Consider the following 26,093-nt stretch of genomic DNA (forward strand, 5'->3'; position numbering starts at 1 on the left):
AGGGCAGGGCCGCGAGGGCCAGAAGGAGGGGGAACGAGAAAGTGAGCCCGACAAGGCGGGGCCACCACCCGGGACACCCGCAACCAAACGGGGTAGAGTAGAAGGCAACAAACTGCCTGAGCGCAGGAAGATGACAGCGGAACAACACAGAACCGGAGGAGGAAGAGCAAGCACCCAGCCAGCACCACCAACCACCAGGACAGAACATGCTGACCAGCACAGAGAAGCAAGCCATGGAAACCGAGAAGTCCCAGAAGCAGGACAAAACAAATACTACAACACCCACAGAGGGACGAAACAAAGTAAGTCCAGGGAGAGCCGCAGCGCGAAAAGGCAAGCAGCGAGGCCAGCACCCAACAAACTCCACCCTGAAGCGAAGAGCAAGAAAGGCAGCAAAACGACGACACCCAGCAGCAAATGCGCGAATACAAGATGACAATGAAAGTATTTCAACCAAAGACCCGCTGACAGCGACTGCGGGACTCAAACCCAGCACCGGAGAGTCGAAACAACCCAAGGCACCGGACGTAACAACGAGAAACCGCACCAGGTCGGACCCAGAAGAGTGCGAAGGATGCCAAAAAACGACAAAGTGCATGTGGGACCTGAAAAACCAGAGGAACAAGACTATGGTAGCAAACCCCCTCTACCCCCCCCGATTGGGCAGTCAAGGAGCGGGGGAGGCGGGAACCACAGGGACCAGTCGCGAGCACCGTGGCAAAACCAACAGTGCGGGCCAGCGCAGCAAGCGCCTAGGCGAAGTGGAGACACGAAGCGCACACTGTACAAGGCGAGGTGTAGCACGACAGGAAACACAAAAACACCGCCATAACGGCAGTCAGCGAGCACAGCAAGCTGGCGCAACAGGACACCCACGGCGTAGAACACACGGCACCGGAGTGCAACAAGCGATATCACAGGTGTCGGCCAAAAAAAATGGGACACGAACCCCAAAACGAATCACGTCCCGGTTGCGCAGCAGCCAAGGGAGCCGGCTTAGCGGCAGGTGGAAGGACGCCACACCCGGGACTGGGGCGGAGTTGTAGCGCGCCCGCAGCCCCCACACCCGACTGCGACCCCACGGAACGGGAGCACCACGACAGGGGCAATCGCGCCTGTCCCAATAAGGCAGGTCAGCGAACACACACTCGAGTCTCAGAGCCTCGGACATCAACCGCTTCAGAGGTAACTACCAAGGGCATCATACAAGCAGGAGCCGTTTCAAAAAAATAAAATCACAGGACGAACTGCGTATATACCAAGGAGGCCACCAGGGACCGTTACATAGCGTACAGCTACAGAGGAGTTGTAACAACAGCATGCAGCTAGAGGGCCGCATACAAAGTCATACAAGCAGGAGTCTATTTACACCGGTAAATAACAACGCGCGAACCCAGATCCCTGCAGTAAAGCAGCCATTATGTGAAATGAGCAAAATCGATTAATAAAAGCCTGCAGACGCAGGGCTGTCCAAAAATCGCCCAGCAGGGCTGCCCGAGCACGGGGACCCAGCACGAGTACGAGACTGATGCAAGGAATGCACAAGACCCCTGTGTGGAGTCCCCATGCAACGAGAAACACAGGACACAGGTCCGCCGCCGTCCCGGGGGACGAAGGCACCCAGAAAAATCCCCTGGCCGTGAGACAGCAGAGAAGAAAACCTCCGGCGTACAAGGAAGGCGGGAGAAACACCCCGCGGAATACAACAATGAAGCCCCGCCCCCGGGACCCCGAGCCGGCCCACCGCCGCGAGGAACAACAGCGCGCACACAGCAACGCCGGCGACCCCGGAGCGAAGCAAGACGGAGGGAGATCCATCAGAAAGGGAGACGCTGGACGCAGGTATGCAAGCGACTCACAACGCCGACACAGACGAGCCCAACCCCCTTGCACAGCGGCCCCAGACGGACCGAGCTCCGTAGAGCCGCCGCCACCCCCAACGCCAGGAAGGCAGGCGGGCAGGCGAATACGCGGCTCGGGGAAGGGAGACGATCACATCATTAAAAAAGCACCCGTTCGCTACCCTCGGGACACAGTCCCAATGAAAGGAGGCATCCAGCAGGGAAACCGGAGACGCACAGCAGCCGCCCGTAGATGAAAACGACGGGCGGTGAAGGGAAAAGACAGAAACAAAGGAGAGACTGTTCCCAGCGCAAATTCCCCCCCCTTACCTGACAACCCAGGGCTCGCTAAGGCAGAGCCTCACCGGTATCAGCACAGCAACAACGCCACACACCCCGGGGGCAACAAGCAGGGGTACAAACCAGGGCCAGGCTCCAAGGGTCCGCTAGAGCAGGACCTCCAACCCAGGACCCAAGTACCTGCTACAGCAGGCACCACTCACCTGAAGCGCTCTGGAGAGAGTGCAGAACAAAAAAAACAGGCTGTTGGGTTGGGCCGGCCCGCCTCTTATAGGGGTCATGGGTGACTGGGTCGGCCATATTGGGAAGGGATGGGAGGCATGGGATGCTGACTTTTTTTTTGCTTTGCTTTGGAGGGTTCTGTTGTGGAGCTGAAGCTCACTTTGTTAGTCATGTGGCGAGGAAGACTAACGAGGAGGTAATGCAAGCGGAGATGGGGCACTCAACAGGTCCTCTGTGAGTTTCCTGAGCCGCCTCTCCGGGCGCCGTCCCGGGAGAGTCAGGGAACCACCGCTATCTTCCGTGGGCGCTAGCCACCCCCCATGTGGCTTAGATTTAATAAGGCTTTGCACAGTTGCAAATGGACTCAAATCAACATAAAGCATCCCATTGATATTTACTTTCCAGCACAAAAAGTATTTTGTTCTGGAAATTTGCAGTTTTCTCAGCACATCAAAGGAAGGTTACTGGGGTGTTACTTGGATAAATAAGCACAAAAACCCATAGGTTTTAATGCAAAGCCTGATCTACTAAGAGATTTCGATTGTGCTTTGTGTGAAGAGCTAACACCTTGAAACAGACGTTAACAAAGGGAAATGTTTTCATTTCTCAAAAAACAACAACACACACGTTTGCATGTCTGCTGAAGTGCACAGCACATATCTCATGCATGGAATCCTCTTAAATGTGTCAAGGCATAGGAATTAGTTCTGGAATAGTATGCCTTCAGTGTGAGAAGTTGGCCTGATGTATGATGTCACTAGTTCTAGTGTACACCTTATATCAGTCCAAATACCCTTATGGTGATTGGTTGTAAAGTCAACCTTATAGACCAGCTATCCTAGTGGTAGCATGGACAAGAGCAGTCTTAGGCTAAACTCTGAATGGCATGTGAAGCCAGCTGTGATACCATATATAATCCCTTGAATACCAAATGAAAGGACACCACAACAGATATATATATAAAATAAAGTGTATTTATTCTAGTCAAACCCTCAGCACTCTTTATGAGATTAGAGGTAAGTACAACACAGTCTTATTTAAGCATACATTAAATCACACAGGTAAGTAATACAGTTAGGCCCTAGGGGCCACGCAAACCATATACTAAGTAAGTGGTATAAGAACCACTGTCACGGAAATAGAATAGGCCTAGGCCTAGGGAATCGCTGGGGCTACACTACACTAGCGTTAGTTAGGAAGTGGGAGGCCCACGGGATTCGTGTGCAGAGTGGAAACACTCACGCGTAATGCGTAAAAGTCAATAGCAATAGTACAGTTTAGAAAACGGTAGATTTAGGACACTTCCGGAGTAGCTAGGAAGTTGAGACTTGAAAACTAGACACTAGGATAGTCACTATCCTGATGAGCACCGGAGTACCCAAGTTACCTAGCCCACAGGCTGCGGGTGCATAGGGGTGAAGATGCGTCGGTTTTCGTCGTCGACTCCTATGGATGCCTGAAGAAAGATGCTGACAGGCAGTCAGTGAAGAGTGTCCGGTGGATCCCAAGGCTGGGATCAAGAAGAGAGGAAACCTGCAAGCAGAAGGGACAGAGTCAAGGTCACTAGCCAGTGACCACGTGGAACCAGGAAGGAACCAGGCGATGTCGTGAAGATTGCAGGTGAAGGTGAAGCTTGTCGCTGCAGCCAGGAGGACCAGGAAGCGTCGAGGACGACCAGGGCCAGGAGGCGAGCTGTCCCACAAAGGCTCTTGCTGTCGGCGGCGTCGAAGTTGGACTATGACTCACCAAGCCTTGGCAAGCGGAACCCACGAAGAACGGAGGACTTGCTTCTGGTGCAGACCAGGAAGGTCTGGGGTGCTTCTTCTTTGCAGAGAAGCGGGAGCCAGTCTGGAGGAGCCAAACCAGCGCAGAAGATTTCAGGGTGCGTCGTCACAAAGGCCACTAGCCAGCGGGCAAGCAACCGGACAGACGCGGCAAGCAGGAAAATGCAGAAGGGCCCCACGCAGGACTCGTGGAGTGTGGGGGGCTGATCTTCGGTGCAGATGGTGCTTGGGGTTGGGGCTTCTCAATCCCCGGTGCACAACTTCGAGGGTGCCTCAGAAGCTGCGCTTTAAGTTACTAGCCACTTTTCCCAGGTAGCCGGTCCCACGTCGCTCGTCGCCTCCACGGATCTCAGCTTTGCTGTGGATGTGGATCAGGGTCGGAGAAGTCTGGAAGTCAAGGCTCTGGTCGGGCTCTGCAGTCGGTTCCTCGTAGAACGTGGGCAAAGCAAAGGGTAGTCTCTTGATGGTGCCTGTTTGCACAGGGTAGCCACTCCTTGGCTACAAGGGAGATTCTTCAGTCTTCTTCTTTCATCGAATGTCGAAGGTCCAGAGTTTCTGTTCAAGTTTGCAGGTTCAGGATAATCTAAAGTCTTGAGGCCCAACTCCCACTCTTATACTAATCTGGGGGGCTGGGATACCTGCTAGGTCACGCCTTATGGGTGGGACCTGGGAGGGGGTGGTTACACCCACTTCCCTTTGTCCAGTTTCGCGCCAGAGCTGGGGCTGGAGTGCCCCAGCGCCGGTTTGAACTGGACTATGCAAGGAACACCTTGTGTGCCCCAGGCATGTCTCATTCCTTTCAGCCCACCCTGCCCCAATACACTAAAGGCTGTCTGGGGAGGTGCTAGCACCTCCCCAAGCAGGAAACCTATTGTCCAGGCCTCCCTGGCTGGGATCACTCCCAGCTGCAGGAGGTCAGACTTGTGTCGTGGCAGCAGCATCCATTTTGTGATGCTGAGGCTTTGGTCAGAGGCTAACAGTGAAGTATGATTTTAACATGTCTTTCCCTCTAGAAGGGGGGAATAATATCCTCATGTCCAGAAATGGCATGGGGGTATTATTCCACAGTGTTAGACACCTCACACGACATGTTTCGATAAAGCCAAACCATAGTTACCATAACCGTCTAAGATTATAAGGCACTTTAAGAGTATATGGTAGGCTATATCATAGAACAGCTATAAGGACAAGGTTCCGAAAGCTGCAGACAGGCTCAGCTCATGCTAGAGCACCATCTCACATGTTACCAAGCACTCTGCCTCCAGGATTGTTAAGGCCTGCCATAGGAGTGACTGATAGGTACACATGTGTCTATATGTAAGGGTAGATATAGGCATACTATATCTAAGAAAGGGGTGATTACACGACCTTGCCCCAGCTGAGGGATCAGCCAGTTGTGTCTGATTGGAAGGCCAGACCAGGGGTGGCATAATACATGCTGCAGCCCCTGGGAGGCCTAGGGTACACCTATGCCCTGGGTACCTACGGTACACTGTACAGGGTCCAATAAGGTGATCCTTACCAATTGGTTATATACCTAGGGTACATGGAGTCCATTTTAAAGAGAGAGCAGACAGCCTGAGACCCTGAATGGCAGGATCTCAGGCCAACTAAGTCGAAAAACCAGCTAGACACTAGGCAAAAAGTTGGGGGTAACCATAGTCAGATATCCACCTTCCTACACTCAGTCCAGATTCGTTTCTAGACAGTGCATATCTACCTCTGCACCATGGTGCGACCATGTGTGTCGTGCAAGTCAGCCTAATTAGAGTGCCAGCACAGGGAATGAGAACCGCAGCAATTAAAGATTGCTTAGATATGGCTCTGCACTGTGTCTTGCCATTTGCCTAATACATCAGATTACCTTACTGCACTAAGTTTGACGAAAAACGAGTAGATCAACCCCCTGGTCTTCTCATAGTTCTCTGATATTGTGAGGTTGATGGAGCAGTGGCGGAAGATTGAGACCTCTTGTGACCTATAGAAATGGCTTAAGATACTGCACCCGGCTAGACTTGCCCTCTAGTAAAGACCTGAGGTTCTGTAGCCTGCTACAGCAAGAAACTCTATATCATTCAGGGGACTGCTTTTCAGTTACGGCAGCCTGCCTCAAGGGACCACTATTAGCGGCCTACATCGACAAAGGACTAATGACTTTTCTCAGGCATGCAAATGTGATTGTCAGGTTTTCAAAGCCAAATCTTGTTCCAATTGAATTTGCTGCCACATTAGTCAGGGTATAGAGGTGTGACTGGCAGTGACTGTCATAGATGTCTTACACATACTTTTAGATACTTCATCTTGTTCACTCTTTTAATAAAGCTCACAATTTGGAACTATGCAAAGAAGATTGTTTACTTTTTTGATCCTATAATTTTGTCTGTTTCAGAATCACAACAACTGCAGCATGTATGATGGATTTGAGAAGGTACCCACTGGACGAACAAAACTGCACTCTGGAAATAGAAAGCTGTACGTAATCATTTGTATACACAAAATCTTTAATTCCGTAATGCTCTCTGGTTTAAAAAGCTTCTGGTCTTAACAATTGTGTGAAACACTGCCAGTGTTTTTATGTTCCCCTTTCATAAAAACTGAAAGTTTGTTTCAATTTGTGTCTTGTATAGTTGGTGATTTAAAAAAAATAAAACCTCGATTTAGAGACATAAAGCATAAAACACTTCATGATTTCGGTCTGATTAGTCACTGCCTGGATACCGATCTAAAACACAGGAGAGCTAATGCTAGCATTTTAATCAGTTGTAGCTATAAGAGGGAAACATTGCCATGCAATTTACTTTCAGTTTGCTTTATTATGCATGAGTGTTCTAGCTAAAAGACCCCTGAGTCATGAAAGAGACCCAGTTGATGATTAGAAAGTCAGCTCTACATGTTCATGCATTTCTCTGTTCAAGTGAATCATTTCCCACAATTCATGAAGCCTATAGATTCTTTATAATTGGCTTCAAGAAGCTCTACTCAGTTTCTGCAACGTGAAGGGAATTCTGGTTACTCCAGTATTGGAACTTTCATAGATTCCCATAGCTTGTATCATTCCCTGTCGTCGGAATGGGAGTCTCGGTATCCAAAATAACATAGCAGTAGGTACAAAAGAGAAAGAAAAAGGCCTAGGCCTCATTTCCTTTTGTAGTATATCTACCTCTTTTTGTAAAAGAGACCAAAATAAAGCAACAACCATTCAGATTAGCCTCACCCCACAGAACCTTCCTGAGAGAAGCTCAGAGCCTCAGATTTTCTACCGCATGTTGTGCTTAGGGAGTCTCCTTTGAGCTCTGCTCACTTCAACTTTGTTGACTGCTTTTTTCAAAATATTTTTCTTCCAACTTGTTGCTGTTTTCCTTCAGGAATGTCTGACAAGGAGAAGAAAGCCCTGTTCAAGCCTTGTTCCACCTGTGGCAAAAAGCGGCTCTACGTGGAGGACAGGCATAAGGATTGTATTTATTGCCTGTACCCGGATCATAAGGCTGCGGAATGCAAGATCTGCCGCACCTTTTCTACAAAGACCCTCCGGGACTGTGAGGGTCGCCTTTTCACGTGGTTCCAGAAGGTTAAGTCACAGAAGGGTGCTACATCCAGTGACAGTGAGAACTCATCTTCTGGAACCTCCTCTCGCAGGTCAGTGAAAAGGGGTAGGGGTTCCCCTTCGCCATCCTCTGACCGCCCTGCTAAGGCCTCAAAAAAGACCCCCCCGTGAGTCTGAGCGCCGGAGTCCGAGTAAATCTCCTCACCACGGTGCAAAGGAGAGGGAAGGACTTTCTACTGCCCCAGCAGTGGTGGTATCCACTAAGGCGTTCAAGAAGCCCCCTTCTCTATCTTCGGAGAAGTCAGAAAAGGACTCTAGATCGTCGACGACGCAGCTGCAGACTCTGTCGACGAAGACTTCAAAACCTCAACTTAGGAAAGTCCCGCCGTCGACGGGCTCGTCGACGGTGCCTTCTGTACCAGCATCGACGGCAGCGTCGACGACGATACCGACGTCTACAAGGGTGTCAACGAGGGTGTCGACGACGACGGTGGCGACGACGGTGTCATTCACGAGAGCTATGACTACGTCGATGATGACGACGGCGGCGGCGTCGACGGTCTCGTCGTCGACGACGCCCATATCTTCGTCGACGATCCAGTCGTCGACGGTGCAGCTTCCGTCGACGATGGTTCCATTATCAATGCCGACGGTTCCGATGACGACCTTGTCGACGGAGAGGATTACAATTTCCTTGAGACGTATAACACCAGATATGACATCGCCAAGGAGGGTGACCCCCTTGCCTCCCGCATTATTATTAGAAGAAGAAGACTCTGATGGGGATGATCAGGATTCTTGTGGTTATGCCCATAATTCTTCACAACTACTGGTGAAATGTCAGGACACTAATTCAGAGGGCGACTACACGCCTGGGTACGCCTATCCACCATCCTATGGGCGTCAGGACAGCGCAGGCCAGGGTATGGTTGCAGTTCCTTCATCGCTCCTGGCAGATCTCCAGGGCATGTTACAGGATTATCGGAAGAGGTTTTCTCACGTTCCTCCTCCGTCTTCGACTTTCTCTGCAGTGCATACTGTGCCTACTCCATCGGCTCCTACAGAATTTTCACCGGGGCAACCGCCTCAGGTGGTTTCTCAATTGCACGTTTCCAGCCCAGGGTTGCCCCCAGTGATCCCGGTTGTTCCTGTGATTCCTCTGATGAGGATCAAGATACTGGCAACACGTCTAATCAGTGTGCTGAGTGGGAGGACTATGTCATTCCGGATCCGGCTTCACCTACTCCTGATCTGGTGGATTCTCCCCCGGCAGATGTTGGGGGTTTCCACATGCTGATGGAAAGGGCTTCCAGTAGATTCCAGCTTCCTATGCCGTCAGCCCCAACGGAATGCTTCCTGTATGATTTTAAGGAGCCCTACAGGAAAGTGGTTCGTTCAATTCCCATTGTTAGCCATCTCTGGGACGAGGGTTTGAAGGCTATGAGGCTACGGTGATTCCGGTTTTGCCGCGCCTCGAAAAGAAGTACAAGGCGCCTGAGGACAGTCCAGCGTCCTTGATTGGTCAGCCGAAGCCTGATTCGGTAATCTCCCAGGCGGCGCAACGCAAGTCACGTAATCCTTCGGCACCACTCACCACCCCTCCGGATAAGGAAGGCAGGCGCCTGGATAATGCGGGAAAACGTTTCTCCTCTATGGCCAGTCTTTTAGTAAGGGCAGCTAATGCGTTGGCGATCCTTGGCAGGTACGATCGCCAAATGTGGTGCGACCTTTCGCCTTACTTGGACCAACTTCCATTGGAGGCCAAGACGGAGGCCAAGAAAATTCTTCAGCAGGGGGGGCTACGTCGGCGGAAGTGATCGACTGCGCCATGGACATCGCCACTACAGCTTTCCGTGCACTGGCAGGTGTGGCTGTTCTTCGTCGGCAGGGCTGGCTCCGAGCGACTTGGTTCCGACCGGAGGTTCAGAACAAGATCTTGGACCTCCCGTTTGATGGGGAGGCATTGTTTGGGAAACATGTCGATGATGCCCTCCAGGACATTAAAAAAGATACAGAGACGGCGAGGTCTCTAGGCTCTCTTCAGTATCGTAAACACCTGTGGGAGGCATTGTTTCCCATTACCTCCACAACTGGACCCTGATACCATCGGAGCGTTGGGTCCTCAACATCATTCGAGACGGTCATACGCTGGAGTTTCTTCATATACCACCTTCCAAGCCCCCTGTCGCCATGCCTTCAAAACATCTGCGTCTCTTAAGGCTCGAAGTACATCAGATGCTCCTCAAGGGAGCAGTGGAACCGGTTCCCCTGTCTCAGAAGGGGGAAGGTTTCTACTCCAGGTTTTTCCTGGTCAAGAAGACGCCGGAGAAATGGCGACCCATTTTAGATCTCAGGGAGCTCAACACCTATCTCATCTGTCAATCCATTCGGATGGTGTCTCTCCAGGATATCTTACGTCTCCTCAACCCAGGAGATTTCATGGCCACTCTCGATCTCGAAGATGCGTATTCTCACATCCCTATTCATCCAGCCCACAGGAGGTTTCTACGCTTCACAGTAGCCAAGAGCTACTTCCAATTCAGGGTTTTACCCTTTGGACTTCATTCTGCCCCGAGGATCTTTACCAAGGTGCTGGAACCGGTAGCAGCTTTCCTCAGGAAGCTTATCAAATCTTCTCTTACCTGGAAGATTGGTTGCTGAAGGCTCCGTCCAGGCTCATAGCGGAGGAAACAGTGTACAGCTTTATTCAGCAATCTGGGTCTGACTCTCAACAGAGAGAAGTCGTCGATCTGACCGTCCAAGAGAGCACGGTTCCTAGGTGCTATCTTGGACACGTCTCTCAACAAGGCTTCCCCAACCTTCAAAAGGCAAGAAAAGCTGAAGTCCTTGGCACATCTGTTGAGAAGAAGAAGGTGTCTATCAGTACGCCGTTACAAATCCCTGCTAGGAGTGATCTCTTCATGCATCCCTCTGATACCCCATTGCAGATTACGGATGCGATCTCTTGAAGAGCAACTAGACATGCAGTGGCAACAAGTTCACGGCTCTTTCGACGACAAGGTGGTGATTACTGCGGCGATGAGGGACGCCGCCTTGTGGCTGACACAGGAGGAGAATTTATCCCATGGTCTATCCTTCGTAAGCAATCCGGCTCCTCATGTTGTCACGACAGATGCCTCGCTGGACGGCTGGGGTGCGGTGCTTCAGGACTTGCAGGTCAGCGGGCATTGGTTACCCAAACACCGCCTCCTTCATATCAACCTCCTGGAACTCAGAGCGATTCGCCTGGCTCTTCAAGCATTTCTGCCACGGTTGCAGGGTTCCGTGGTTCTCGTCCGCACGGACAACACCACGGCAATGCATTAAATCAACAATGAAGGGGGCACAAGGTCTCTTCCGTTGTCACAGGAGGCCCAGAGGATTTGGGAACGGGCGATCCTCCACGGAATATCACTCACAGCGGAACATCTTCCAGGGGTCCTCAACGGACAGGCTCAGCAGGCTTTCATCCATCAGCCACGAGTGGGAACTAAACCAGATGGTCTTGGAGGACATTTTTCGCCAGTGGGGAAAACCTTCGATAGATCTTTTCGCCACCCCGGAAAACCGGAAATGCCAGTCTTACGCAAGCAAAGTTCCCCATCGTGGATCACTGGGAAATGCGCTTTCGATAGCTTGGTCAAGGGCATTTGTGTACGCTTTTCCCCCCATTCTGTTAATACCGAGGATACTCAGAAAGATCAAGGCGGAACCATGCAAAATGATCTTAATAGCCGGCATGGCCGAGGCAGTTTTGGTTCACGGAGCTTCACCTTCTTTCTCTGGTCCCTCCTCGTCCTCTACCGACGATTCCGGATCTTCTCACTATGTCCCAGGGCCAGATCTGGCATCCGGATCCTCGTTCCTTACACCTCTCAGCATGGCTCCTGAGCAGCGAGAGTTCCTAGATCTTCCTCTCTCGAACGAAATAAGGGATGTTCTCTCTCAGGCTAGAGCCCCTTCCACTAACAAGACTTATCGTCTCAAATGGAAACGCTTTTGCATAATGTGCCATCAGCAAGGTGTGGATCCTTTTTTGTCTCAGCCTCATCAAGTTCTTCCTTATTTCCTGTCCTTGACTAAGGCAGGTTTGGCTCATTCGTCAATAAAGGTGCACTTGGCTGCAGTGTCTCGCTTCAGACGCACTGCCTCTGGGCCGTCTCTTTGGTCCTCTAGAATTGTCAAGCAATTTCTCAAGGGGCTGTTACAAGTTCATCCTCCCGTGAGGCCTCCGCCTCCCACATGGCATTTGAACTTGGTTCTCTCCCAGCTGATGAAGCCTCCTTTTGAACCAGTTCATCGAGTGGATCTGAAGTTCCTCTCATGGAAATTGGCACTCCTTCTTGCTCTCACGGCAGCAAAGCGTATTGGGGAATTGCAAGCTCTTACAATTCAGAAACCTTTCCTCCAATTCAAAAGGAATACTGTCATTCTACGGACTAATCCAAAGTTCATTCCAAAGGTGCCTTCGGACTTTCATTTAAATGAGCCGGTGATTCTCAAGGCTTTCTTTCCTCAACCGTCTACACCGGCGGAAAGGGCACTTCATTCGCTGGACGTGCAGTGGTGCTTGAAATTTGGTCTGGACCGTACTAAAGCCTTTAGAAAATCTTCGCAATTGTTCGTTGCATTCAGTGCTCCCCGCAAAGGATTACCCCTGTCCAAGCAGGGTATTGCTAGATGGATCTCCAGTGCTATACAGTTCTGTCATTCTGCAGCGGACAAGCCTCTAGAGAGCAGAATTAGAGCACACTTGACGAGGTCCATGGCTTCCTCTACGGCTCTCTTTGCGGGGGTCCAGATTAAAGACATCTGCAGAGCTGCGACTTGGAGCAGCGTGCACACCTTTACAAGACATTACTGTCTGGAGACCTTGGCACAGGAAGACACGGCTGTGGACCAGGCAGTCCTGAGGAACCTCTTCCATTGAGTGGTGAGCTTTCCTTTCTTACCTCTTTCCTTTGTATGGTTCTTGCACATTTTGCTATGTATTTTTCTTATGTGATTGCATGGTATTTTTATGTAAAAAAAAAAAAAAACAGTACGGTGATATATAGTTATGGATACTGAGATGTCTCAGGGAGGCAAAATGTGTTTCTTACTGCTAGCTACTCTGATACAAGCTATGGGAATCTATGAAAGTTCCAATACTGGAGTAAGAAACAAGTTACTTACCTGTAACTTTGGTTCTCCAGTATTGGTAACTTTCATAGATTCCCATGCGCCCACCCTCCTACGCGGGGAAAGCTCAGCCATCGGCAGGTTTGGTTGTACTGTTACACAACGGCTATGAAAATCTGAGGCTCTGTGCTTCTCTCAGGAAGGTTCTGTGGGGTGAGGCTAATCTGATTGGTTGTTGCTTTATTTTGGTCTCTTTTACAAAAAGAGGTAGATATACTACAAAAGGGAATGAGGCCTAGGCCTTTTTCTTTCTCTTTTGTACCTACTGCTATGTTATTTTGGATACCGAGACTCCCATTCCGACGACGGGGAATGATACAAGCTATGGGAATCTATGAAAGTTACCAATACTGGAGAACCAAAGTTACAGGTAAGTATCTTGTTTCTTCTCCAGTATTGTATCTTTCATAGATTCACATGCTTGAAACATTCCAAGTCGTTGAAGTGGGAGTCCCACGGTACCATAGTAAAGCGGTATGTATCTGTTTGATAAGCTATAATGGGAATGAAAAATCAGTTTAATAGCCTATCCTTGTCCTTTTAAAAAAATGACCAAACTTGAACTATAACCAAACAGGCGACGCACCCTCTAGAATATTTCCAACAGAGGCTGAGTCCCTCAGAGTTTCTATGGCACGTCGTGGAAGGGAGTCTCCCTGAGTTCTGCTCAGTTTTTTCTTTACAATTAAATTTCCTAGTAGACACAAAGGAAAGTTTCAATTCTATTAAGGACTCGGAGGCGAGGATTATGCTCTGCTTTCTTTATTTTCCAACACCAGCAGATTCAACGTTCACATAAAAAACTCTCTTTCCCATGAACACTAGGGAAAGGGCAGTCCAAGAGGTCAACCAATCAGCATCCACGTATGTCCTTAGCGTCCGGGGACTGCTGGGATATCTCCTCTTTCTTTGATGAGTCCGGCCCTGAAAGAAGTAAAAGAGTATCGAATGAATCCGAACTTAACCATCACAGTTATCACAAAGGTAATATACCGATGAGGAGCTAGGTTATAAGAAAAAAAGACACAAGGATAATCAACTATCAATTTCCAATACAGTTATACCCAAACCGGCAACACTCTCAACCAAAAAAGGAGAGACCAGTACTTATACCTTACGGGGCTGTTGATCCACAGGTTTAGATCGGGAAAGAGCGACTGAATCCTATTCTATTAAGGAACTCTGGGAGGGAATAATCCTCGCCTCCGAGTCCTTAATAGAATTGAAACATTCCTTCGTGTCTACTAGGAAATTTTTCATTCTATGGCAGAACCGGAGGCGTGGATTATGCTCGTTCAAAGCTTGTCCACCACCAGGGAAGCCATGTCAATGACTGGTTTAAAGTAGAACCTTTTAAACATCGAGTCTGATGACCAGTCAGTGGCATTGAGAATATCCTCGAGACGCGCTCCGAGGGTAAAGGCTTTGGAGGCCATAGCTCCTCTCACTGAATGAGCACCGAAGTGCGAGATGTCAATGCCTACTTCCCTCATGATCCATCTGACCCATCTTGCAATGGTGGGAGAAGACACAGCCTTGAAGGGTTTCCTGAGAGAAATCAGCAGTTGGTTTACGCCGTGGGGACGATGTTCATCCGTCATGCTCTCATATGCCTTGAGGCAGCGCACCACACACAACTTGGGCTGCTTATCAAAAGCCGGGTAAGAGATTATCCTAGAGCTCGATTTAGTGCGGCGAGAAATATGAAAAGTGACCCCTTGAGGGGAAAAGATGCGACCGAGGAGATCAAGAGCTCTCACATCAGAAACCCTCCTGCAGGAGACCAAACAAAGGAGCATGGCCAACTTTGCGCAGAGTTGCTTGGGCGACAAGTATCTATTCGACAGCCAGGACTGAAAAAGATGTAAAACCTTGTTAACATCCCACAACTGGGAGTACCTAGGCAGGGGAGGCAGGGATAAGCGAATACCCCTCAATAACTTACACACAAAAGGGTGTTCCCCCACTGCAGCGCCCTGCACCGGGTCATGGCCTGCTGAAATTACCGATCTGTAAGAATTTATGGTGCGGTAAGCCAAACCTTCTGTGGCCAGGGAAGATAGGAAATTCAAGACATGGACCACTTCACACCCCACGGGATCCTGACCCCGGCTAAGACACCAACCCACCCATCTGGACCAAGCTGAACTATATCGTTTGTTGGTGTCGTCTGCCCATGCTGCTGCCAAGATAGTCCAAGCGTCTCCCGATAAGCCACGGAGTCTCCAACATTGCCGGAAATCCGCCAGGCCATGAGGGGCATCCGATTCTGCAGGACTAACGGGTGAGGCTGACCTTGGGGATCCCGAAGAATCATATGATCGGGGGTAGAAGGATTGGAGAATCCCAAGAAAGTTCCAGAAGAACTCGAAACCATACTTGCAACCTTGCGTCACCTTCCCGCCCGGTGTCCACATAGATGAACGGGGGTGGACCAAGTCCTCTGGGACTAACATGTCTGCAGGACCTTCTGGCACACTCTGTGTTGGGCGCCAAGGCCTGGAAGAGCCGGGCTCGTCAAGGGATTCTGCAGGAGACTCACCGTCTTCATCATCGTCACCTTCCGGGTAGAAAGGGCCACCCTCATCTATAGGCTCTACCTGGGATACAGGGGAACGCACCAAGAAGGATGCCTTAAGGCGCTCAAAGGCCCCCCCATCCACAGCCGCCTCCACTTTACGCTTGGGACGTGGTGGGGGTTGACGTTCCCCTGAAGCATAGGCGCAAGCGACCTTCATAATTCGCCTCTCAAAAGGACCCATGGCTGCAGCGACGGTGTGGTGGATGGAAGCATCCACCGCATCACAAAAATCATCGTCCACTGGGAGAACCTGAAAGGTCTCTTTCTCTAAAAATTCCCCTTCCATAATACCGGTGGCAGATCAAACAGACTGAACAGTCCTAAACTTTTGGCGAACCTAACGTTCTTAATCTTTTGGTAGGAGTAAATCTGAAAGTTTGGGCTTGCAAGCAAGGAATTCTAGGTAACCAACCCTGGGGCCTATACCCACTGAATCAAGGGAGTATTTACACTGCCAGCAGTTACAGGCAGGAACTAAAAGCCTGGGCCGATCCCTGACGGTAATGACAGCCTCAGAATAAAGGAATGGCTCACTGGGACTCTTCCGACCCTCAAACGGGCGTCAGGCTGCAGGTTAATCCGACCCGTGATCGGGTGTCAATGCTCCAGGCTGACGGGCTTCTCGTTCGGCGGGCACGCAATGACAGGAACTTCCTGATAGAAAAGCATTCCCGCCGAGCGAGCCGGTTGAAAAGAGACGCGCGGCACTAGCGCCCTCTCGCGGCCGCCTAAAAGCTCCGCAAGACCGCTAGAGAACCTCGAAAGGAGCGATGAGAACGCTCTCGCAGTCACCGTCAATCAAGGCACCTGAAAAGGAAAACGCAGCGCTCGCGCGTCAACAGTGCCCACAGATTAATTACAATGCCTACAACAATAAACACAAAGTCAAGGAATAGCTAAATAACCATAGAGCTAATGGAAGCTACTTATCTGCTGGTAAGCAGGAAAAGAAAGAGGAGATATCCCATCAGTCCCCGGACCCTAAGGACATACGTGGATGCTGATTGGTTGACCTCTTGGACTGCCCTTTCCCTAGTGTTCATGGGAAAGAGAGTTTTTTACTTGAACGTTGAATCTGCTGGTGTTGGAAAATAAAGAAAGCAGAGCATAATCCTCGCCTCCGGTCCTGCCATAGAATTGAAGATTTATCTACCGCTACTATGTCTGAAACTTCTAAGGAAGGCCACTTCAGATCCTACAAAACCTGCGGGAAGAAAAGGCTACATGTGGATGATGCACACAGAGAATGTCTTTACTGCCTTTACCCTCAACTTTTGGTAAAGGTGTGCAACATATGTCACACTGTTTCCTCTAAAACTTTAAAGGACAAGGAGGGAAGGCTACTTCTATGGCTGCAGAAGTCTTAAACTCAGAATTCCACCACTTCAGAGGAAGGCAGTAATACGTCTGTGAGAACCCACTATAGGTCAAGATCACCTGACTAAGGGACATCTGAGGAGGGCAGAAAGGGCTTTAAAACGTATCTTAAAGACACTCTGAGAAAAGAGAAACTAAAACTCACCTCCACAAAGGCAGCCTCCTCTAAACCTATTACTTCATCTGTGAAGTATGTTCTTCCTCCTCTGAACCGTCGATGACAAAAAATCCTCTCAAAACCCATCGTCATCATCGTAGACGCTGGAATCTACAACGACAGTCACCACCGTCCCGTCCACAAGACCATTGTTGATGAATACATCAACGACAGCCTTAGACGCACCCATCTTGTCGACAAGAGTACTAGCATCCACTAAGACACCGCCATCCCTGACTGCACCGTCGACGGTGACAACATTGATGAATATACCATCAATGGCAACACCGTCGACAACAGCACCCTGACGGCTGAGTTCCTAATGTTAACGCTGAAGTCCACATTGACAATGATATCGTCGACGGTACCGTTGACATCTATGAAAATCACAAAAATAACAAAAACAGCTTTAGGATCTGAATTGACATCCCCTAGCAAGGTCTCACCTTTGCCACCAAGTCACCTTTTGGACCGGGAGGAGTCGGACAACGACGGGCCATTTAGGGCAGTGCGCCACCCAACAGAGCTCCAGGTCAAATACTAGGAGGAAGATGATAAAGATGAGTGAAAGCATTATTATCATCAATATTAGGCACCTCCTATGTGGCATTACGAAAATTATACATGAGTGATCCCCTGACTCTTCTGCCGGAGAAGTGGACCGAGGACGGAATAGAATTAGACGACGAAGGGTGGCAGACAGCGATCTCGTCCCCTAAAACTGTAGCAATATCGGAGCGGCTCCGGCTAGTACAGCTAAAATTCTGCACAGAATATATATAACGGGACCTCAATTGGTACACATGGGGGGGCACACGGATGGGTCTTGTAGACGGTGGTGCTCCCAGCCAGGCATTTTCATACACATCCTTTGGCATGGCAGGTTCATTCAGGAGTACTGGCACAAGATACACTCAATCATTAGTGAAACCCTAGAGATTGAAATCCGACCGGAGGCTCCCAGATGCCTCCTAAATATCTGGGAACCCACAGATCTCAATACCTATGCCATCCAATGTTATGTTATGTTATGTTATGTTATGTTATGTTATGTTATGTTATTGAGTTTTGTATAGCGCGGCAATTACCCGGAGGTGTCCTGGCGCTGTCATGAAAACTGGGAGGACTTAGGATGGGAGCAGCAATACGGATACCTGGGCCTATTCATTCCGGAACAACCAGGTCTTTAGTTCCCGTCTGAATAATAGGAGATCCGTCGTAGCCCTGAGGGTTACACTTGCCTGCATGATTGCAAAGAGAAATATCGCTCAGCACTGGGGGGCATCCAAGGCACCCATGATAACGGACTGGAAAAAGGACCTTGATGGGTGCATGCAACAAGAAAAATCAGTATACATTGCGAGGGGCTGCCCCCGGAAATGGTCCAAGATTTGGACCCCCTGGAACCTATATAGAGGCAAAATATGTACCCCCCCCCCCCCCAGACTTCACGATGTAGCTGTCTCCTCCTCTCCGTGATTCCAACTGTATCGTTACCCTCTGTATTGATGAATTCTTGTGCTTGCATTTGCCTATGCTGTGTTGCTGTGGAACTATGTCTTGATGTCGATGTTTTCCTAATAAAAAGAGTTTAAAAAAAAAAAACGTCCTCATCCACAATCCAGGTATGATGAAGTGCAAATGCCCATATCGCTAGTCCAGGATCTGTAGACCATGCTGCATGATTATAGAAAAGATTTCCTGACCTTCCATGGGAGCAGCCAGTAGCACCACCTCAGCTTACCTCTCCTGCCATGCCAAGGCACATTCCTCTACCTATAACGCCCTGGATGACACCTGCCTTTAACACAGCGGTGCCATCAAGAGAGGACTAAACATCATCAGAAGATGAAAGTGAGGAAGGCAAAATCCTTGAATCCCAACCCCTTGGAGATGAGTGGGATGACTACCTGGTCCCCACTCCGTCGCCTCCACCACCACACCCTTCAGATTCTCCCTTAGAGGACATCAGGGCTTTCGTAACCTGTTGGATTGGGCTGCAACACTATTTCATATCCCAACCTCAGTTAACCAGTCAGGCTGTTTTCTCTATGACTTCAAGGAGCAAGCAAAGAAGTCGGTGAGGGCCATTCCCACCATCGACTCAATCTGGGAGGATTAAGATAATAAAAACCCCGGCTACAGTAGCGGCAGTACCACCTCACATGTACAAAAAGTACAAAGCTACAGAGGATCCCCCACTTTCCTCACAGGTCATCCCAAACCGGATTCTGTGTTCTCACAAACGACGATCCAAAAACCCTTCTGCTCCCATCTCAGCACCACCAATCAAAGGAGGCAGATTCTTGGACAACATAGGAAAGAGGTTCTCCCTCATGTCTGCCATCAATGTTCGAACGGCCGACTCGTTAGTGATCCTGGGTCGTTATGAATGAATGAATGAATGAGGAGTATTTATAAAGCACACAGCTACTCAGAAAGAGTGTCCCGGTGCTAGAGAACCTCAAAACTAGTCTGCTGCTGTCCCTAATGAGTGGGGGAAACTTAGGGTAAGTGTCAGAAGCACCAGGTTTTAAGCATCTTCCTAAAGTTGAGTAAGTCCATCAACTGTCTGAGTGTCACCGGCAGGAGGTTCCAGCCGCGTGCGACCTACACTTGAAAAGAGCGACCTCCTGTGCGGGTGCAGGATATCTGGCGGACAACAGCCAGATGCAAAGAAGATGACCTTGCGGTTATTTTCCTCACGGTAGCCAGTGCAAGGCTTTTAGGTGAGTTGAGATCTGGGTTCTAGGTTTAAGCAGGAGGACAGCCCGGGCGGCCGCATTCTGGACCACCTGCAATCTATTTAGTAGGTATTCTGGGAGGCCTAAGTATAGGACATTGACATAGTCCAGTCTGGAAACAATAAGGGCTTGGACAACGGTCGTCCTGTGGTCAAGAGGCAGGAGGGGAAGACATTTTCTGAGCGTCCCCAGGAGGCCAAAACAGGATCCTGCGACTGAATGGATCTTAGCTTTTATAGACAACGTGTCATCCATCATGACACCCAGGTTCTTGACCGTGCTTACAAAAGGGAGGGGTAGCGACATATCCAATGGCCACCATTGTTTCCACTCATCCATGGGTGGGGAGCCGGAGAAAATAACCTCCGATTTCTCTGAGTTGCATTTGAGCTGGTTCTCCCTTGACCATGCAAAAACCCTAGTCAGAAATTGGTTGAACTTTTCACCTTCAAAGTCTGCACCAATGTCACAGGTGAACAGAAACTGCGTGTGCTCAGCTTAGGAGATTACTTTTAGCGCTGCAAGCTTCTACCAAAGGAGCAAGGGGAGACATTCAAAGGTTGAAGAGTGTGAGACTCAAAATTGAGCCCTGAGGAACTCTCACCTTCATGGAAGGGATGGGAGAGGCAAAAGGGGGAGACTAGACCTCTTGGTATCTATGTTCCAGAAAGGAGGAGAACCACTTCAGAACCGTGCCACCCAGACCACAATCCTGCAACCTGTATACCAACAAGTGTCTGATGTCAGCAGCTTAGTCGACTTAGTGCCCGATGATAAAAAGGCAGAAGCAAGAAAAGTCGTCCAGGTAGGTGAGCACATCTCCTTGGAGATCATAGCTTGCGCACTGGTATCGCCTCCACAGGCTTCCGCCAATTAGCTGGAGCAGCGGTCTTGAGACACCAGTGATGGCTTAAAACCACGTCCTTGAGGTCGAAGGTACAATTGAAGATCTTGGACATGGCCTACGACGTAGAAGCATTGTTTGGTAAGCACATAGATGATGCGCTATTGGAGATAAAGACGGACACTGACACTGCTAGGTTTCTAGGTACCCTTCAGTTTAAGAAGTTGCCCTTTCGGGGTACTAGAGAAAGAGGTTTCTCTACCTATAGAGGGGGTTATCAACAATTTCAACAACCCTTTCAATCACAATATAGACCAGCCTACCAACATGAAGCGTACTGTCAACCACCTGATGCACGTCATAAACAGTGAACTTCACCAGGTACTGGCTACATCCACTCCTTCCCTTCATGTTGGTGCAAATATTTTCAACCACCTCCCTCAGTGGAAAGAGATGACATCAGACAAATGGGTATTAGATCTTGTAAACTATGGACATACCCTGGAGTTTGTGCAGAGATCACCAATCAACCCTCCAAAGGGAGCACACTAACCTCGTCTTCACTAATTGAGGAAAGAAGCCCTAATATTGCTGGCAAAGGGTGCAATAGAAAGGCCCCTTGTTCCTAGAAGGACATGGGATTCTACTCCTGTTTTTTTCCTTATACAAAAAAACCAGGGAATTAGAGACCCATCCTAGACCTCAGGAAACTAAACAAATTCCTACTCAAACAATCCTTCTGTATGATTACTCTCTCCGACATCCTGCACCTGCTGAACAACAGAGACTCCATGACCTCTTTAGATTTACAAGATGCATTTTTCCAGATTGCCATACATCCCAGGCATCGCATATATTTCGCTTTACCGTAGTTGATATCCATTACCAGTTCAGAATCCTCCCATTCAGCCTCAAGTCAGTTTCTCCCATATTCACCAAATGTATCATCACGCTCAGAAAACAAGGTCGTCAGGCATTCCCTGCCTGGCTGCTAAAAGCCTCAATACCGCATCAAGCTTCCACAGCTACCAAGGCTGGGTCTCGCAGTGAATTATCCAAAAACATCGACTATCCTAAGTCAAACAATGTTTCTGGGAGCCAACTTGGATACAAACCAAAATAAAGCCTTTCTATCGCAAGACAGGCAGCAAAGGTTGACAAACTTAGCCCTAAAGATTCCCCCAAAAACGTTTCAGTGAGGCTGTACGAGTCACTACTGGGCATGATCTCTTTTGCAATCAACCTGGTGCCACTGGCATGACTGAACGTGAGGCCACTGCTTGAGAAGCTCCAAGATCAATGGATCTAATCAGATGGCTCCTTCAAAGACTTGATCAGCATTACCCCGAGGATACTAGAAATTTGAGCATGGTGGTCTCAAGTATCTCATCTATCAAAAGACCTCACATTCTTGACTTCAGTACCCGACTTCATCATCACAATCAATGCCTCCTTGGAGGGCTGCGGTGGCAACTTGCAGGACCTACCCATCCAAGGAAAGTGGCCAACACTTAAAAAAACTATTGAACTGAAAGCGATATCACTCTTCCTACAAGATTTTAGCAGGAGCTTCCGTGGTGGTACGTTCAGACAATTTGACCAGCATGTATTACATCAACAATCAAGTGGTTGCAAGGTTCCTAACTCTATCTCAGGAAGCCCAAGACCTTTGGAAATGGCTCACAGCCCACAAGATATCTCTGAAAGCGAAGCAAGTGTCAGGAGTGAACAACACCTTAGCAGACACTCTCAGCAAAACCACAGAGAGTTACCATGAGTGGAAACTGGGCCAGTTTGAGCTGGACAACTATTCTCACTGTGGGGCAAACCAGTATTAGATCTCTTTGTGACAAACAAGAATGCCAAATGCCAGTTCTACGTGAGTTGATACCATCTCACAGGGCCATGGGGGAATGCCCTTTCAATGAGCTGGTCCGGGATTTATGCATATACTTTTTCCCCCTTTCCTCTCATACTGACGATACTCAACAAAATAAAAATAGAGCACGGTCTCGTCATTCCTAATAGCCACCAAATGGCCCAGGCAGCATTGGTTTACAGAGCTCGTACTACTGTCGGAATCCAATCCCATCCGCCTACTGAAAATTCAAACCCTCTTCATGAGAAACAACAGCCAGATCCTACACCGGGAACCAGCCTCTCACCAATTTCACATATGGCTCCTGAATCCAACAATTCAGAGAATTAGATAAATAACCCTTAGGACTGTGGTGAGATATCCAGGGATAGAGCGGAAGCTACAAACAAGTTGTACAAGTTAAAATGAAAGCAATTCTGTTCATGGTGTCAACAATCTAAAAACTTGCATCCATTTGAAGCATGACCTCAACATATTTTGCCTTACCTCCTGTTGATAGCTAGATCAGGATTCGTATATACGTATGTGAAGGTTCACCTGACCGCAATTTCAAGGTACAGATGCTCCGCACATTCTCTGTTGCACGAGAATAATCAAACAATTCACGTAGTGGTTGTTCAGAACTTATCCACCAGTACGAGCTCCTCCCAGAATAGCATCTCATTGTGGTTCTCTCGCAGCTTATGAAGCCTCCATTCAAGCCCATTCACAAGGCAGATCTGAAATTTCTCCCATTAAAGGTCACTTTGCTGTTGGCTCTCACTTCAACTAGAAGAATCAGCGAAATTCAGGTTTTCAGAACACAGGAACCCTTCCTGCGTTTCACTGATGATTGTGCGCTTCTCGGAACAAACCAAAGATTCGCCCCCAACGTTCCATCGCAATTTCATCTCAATGAACCTATCATACTTTGTACTTTTTTCTCAAATCCGGCATCTCCAGCGGCGCGGTCTCTCCACACATTGGACATTAACCCCTTCAGTGCCCATGACGAGCTGGACTCGTCATGGGCCGCGGTGGCGCTGTGCCCATGACGAGTCCAGCTCGTCATAGACCCCGCCCGCTAATGCAACGGCCGGCACTGGGCGGGGAAAGGGGCGGGCACTGAAGGGGTTAAACAATGTCTTAAATTCTATCTCCATCGTACTAAACAACTCCAGAGAACTGAGCAGCTGTTGGTCTCTTACAGACTTTCTCGTCAAGGTACGGCAGTCACAAAATAAAACATTGCAAGATGGATTTCTGCCACCATACAGTTTTGCCACACCAAAGCTGGCAAGCCACTCTCATGCAAGTGCAGAGGTGTACTCAACAAGGGCAGTGTCTACCTCGGCTGCTCTGTTTGCAGGCATCCCACTTGAGAAGATATGTTGTGCTGCGACGTGGAAGAATACCCACATGTTCACGCAGCACTATTGCCTCGAATCTGTGCAGGAAAGTGATACAGCCGTAGGACAGGCTGTTTTACGTCATCTTTTTCAATGAGGTGAGCCTCTGTAACTGTAGGTGATGTTAATGTCTTTATGATTGTATGGAATGGTGTTGTATATTACATAATTGTCTTTTCATATTTGGACTATTTACACAAAGTTATGAATACATGGATATATAGACATAGATGTTTAGACTGTAACCCACCATCCTCAAGGGTACTTCTACTACTTATATATTTACCTACAAATAAATGTTTGCTATTCTGATTCAAGCATATGATTCTCTACAAGTGCCAATACTGGAGAAAAAAATAAGTTACCTCTAACTGTAGATCTCCAGTATTGGTATCTTTCATAAATTTCACATGCGACCTACCGTCCTCCCCTTAGAGGCTCCTGGCATTATTTAATCCCAATTGTGCTTGAATATCTGTGGGACTCAGCCTCTGTTGGGAGTGTTCTAGAGGGTGCTTTCACCTGATTGGGTATTGTTCAAGTTTAGTCCTTTTTTTAAAAGGACATGATTAGACTATTAAACTGACTTTCCATTGCCATACTGATACCTACTGGTTTAATATGGTACTGTAGGGCTCCCACTTCGAGGACGGGAAATGATTCAAGCATTTGAATCTATGAAAGATACCAAAACTGGAGAACTGCAGTTACAGGTAAGTGACCTATTTTCTTACATGCATACACAAACACCAATTTTTATTTGTAACCTGCTGTGTGAACAAATGATCATCTGCCTTTTGTGCCGGGTGCCCAAGCAAAAGAAAACCACCCTTTTCACATATGCCAGGCAATTGCAATGTGTATTGTATTTTTTAAAATCTTTTTTATTGGTTACACGACTTATGATGCCATCACAAAAAACAGTACATTACAGATACTTAAAAGGTTCCAGTTTCACACCATATCTGAGTTTTCTAGTATCTATTTCCAACTCCCTCGTAATCACCACCAACCATTACACCTGTCTTTATCACCGTTTTACTTCAACTGTCATCTAACAAAGGATTGTATTGTAATCTTAATGTTATATGTCCTCTGTATGTGCGTTATGAGAAATATTAATGTCCTATACTCAACTTATATTTAAGGTGCTAACTACATTTTATTTGCTACAAAATTCCCTGTTTTCCTTAAAGAATTGAAGAGGATTCAAACAGCTTACTAAATCTTGGAATATGGTTAAATATAACAATGCCTAATTTGCATTTCCTTATGATACCAGTATCCACTTTATATACCAGTCTGCTGATAGAGTGTTAAGTCCAATACATGCAATACCCAATGTAGTTTATCATTAGAAGATAGATCATTTGTTTTACTCATGGCACCCTTTGCCACCTTACAATTTTCAACAGTGTACCTGCCTGGATTATGAGGAAGAGGAATTGGGAGCAAAAATCTAATTTGAAATTCATTTGCCTACTTTGAAAATGATAGGCTTCATAAGGAAACCGGGAAACAAGATAGTTGAAATGACAATGACGATGCATTCCTTTCTACTTTATCCCTCTCTGTTTGCTGTCTCTCTTCATCTTTCTCTGACCTCACCATATACAGTTCTTCTCTCATCCCTCCTCTCATGCCGTAAAGGTCTGCTTTTTCACCTAACACTTTGCTTTAGCTATGCATATTTAGTTTTCACTCTGCATCTCATATGCGAGTCAGATTAGGGACATGAATCATTAATTATTAAAGTTTCCCAAAGTAAATCAGAGATGCTTTGTGTGTGCATGCAGTATATGCTATCTAGTCAAATATATTTCTTTTATATATTTACTTAACATGTATGGACATCTCAACCAAGTAGCTAAAAACATAAATTTTCGCCCACTTTGAACTAAACCCTAGTATACCTGAGTGAGTGGAGGAGGTTAACAAAGCCGACATCCTTTCTGGAGATTGTTCCCACTGAGAGCATTTTGAAATTTGTACATTTCCTTCCTTCTCTCTGTCTTTCTTTCAGTCTATTGTCCTTTTTTCCCTTTTTCTGTCTTTTTTAATCTTTCATTCCATGTTTCCCTTCCATTGTTTCTGCACTTTTTCCATACACCCTTTCTATCTTTTCCATCCGTTCTACTTCCTCTACATCTTTCATTTTATTTATCTTTCCTTTTCCCCTCCTTTCTTTCTCCTTTATCCTTTTTTCTTCCATCAGACATCCAACCATATCACCATTCATCCATCCTTTATC

The 26,093-nt window shown here is 48.1% G+C and overlaps 1 protein-coding gene across 2 annotated transcripts in view; it reads left to right on the forward strand.

Annotated features, from left to right (window-relative positions):
- The window catches only part of GABRB3 (gamma-aminobutyric acid type A receptor subunit beta3), a 1,060,293-nt gene that overhangs the window by 796,892 nt on the left and 237,308 nt on the right, over window positions 1-26,093 (forward strand). For both annotated transcript variants that reach the window (XM_085622874.1, XM_085622875.1), the window contains one exon: window positions 6,537-6,619. In XM_085622874.1, the coding sequence (XP_085479000.1) occupies window positions 6,537-6,619 (83 nt within the window). The remainder of the gene's footprint in view (window positions 1-6,536; window positions 6,620-26,093) is intronic.

This window comes from Triturus cristatus, chromosome 8 (genome assembly GCF_964204655.1).
Source record: "Triturus cristatus chromosome 8, aTriCri1.1, whole genome shotgun sequence".
Lineage (NCBI taxonomy): Eukaryota > Metazoa > Chordata > Amphibia > Caudata > Salamandridae > Triturus > Triturus cristatus.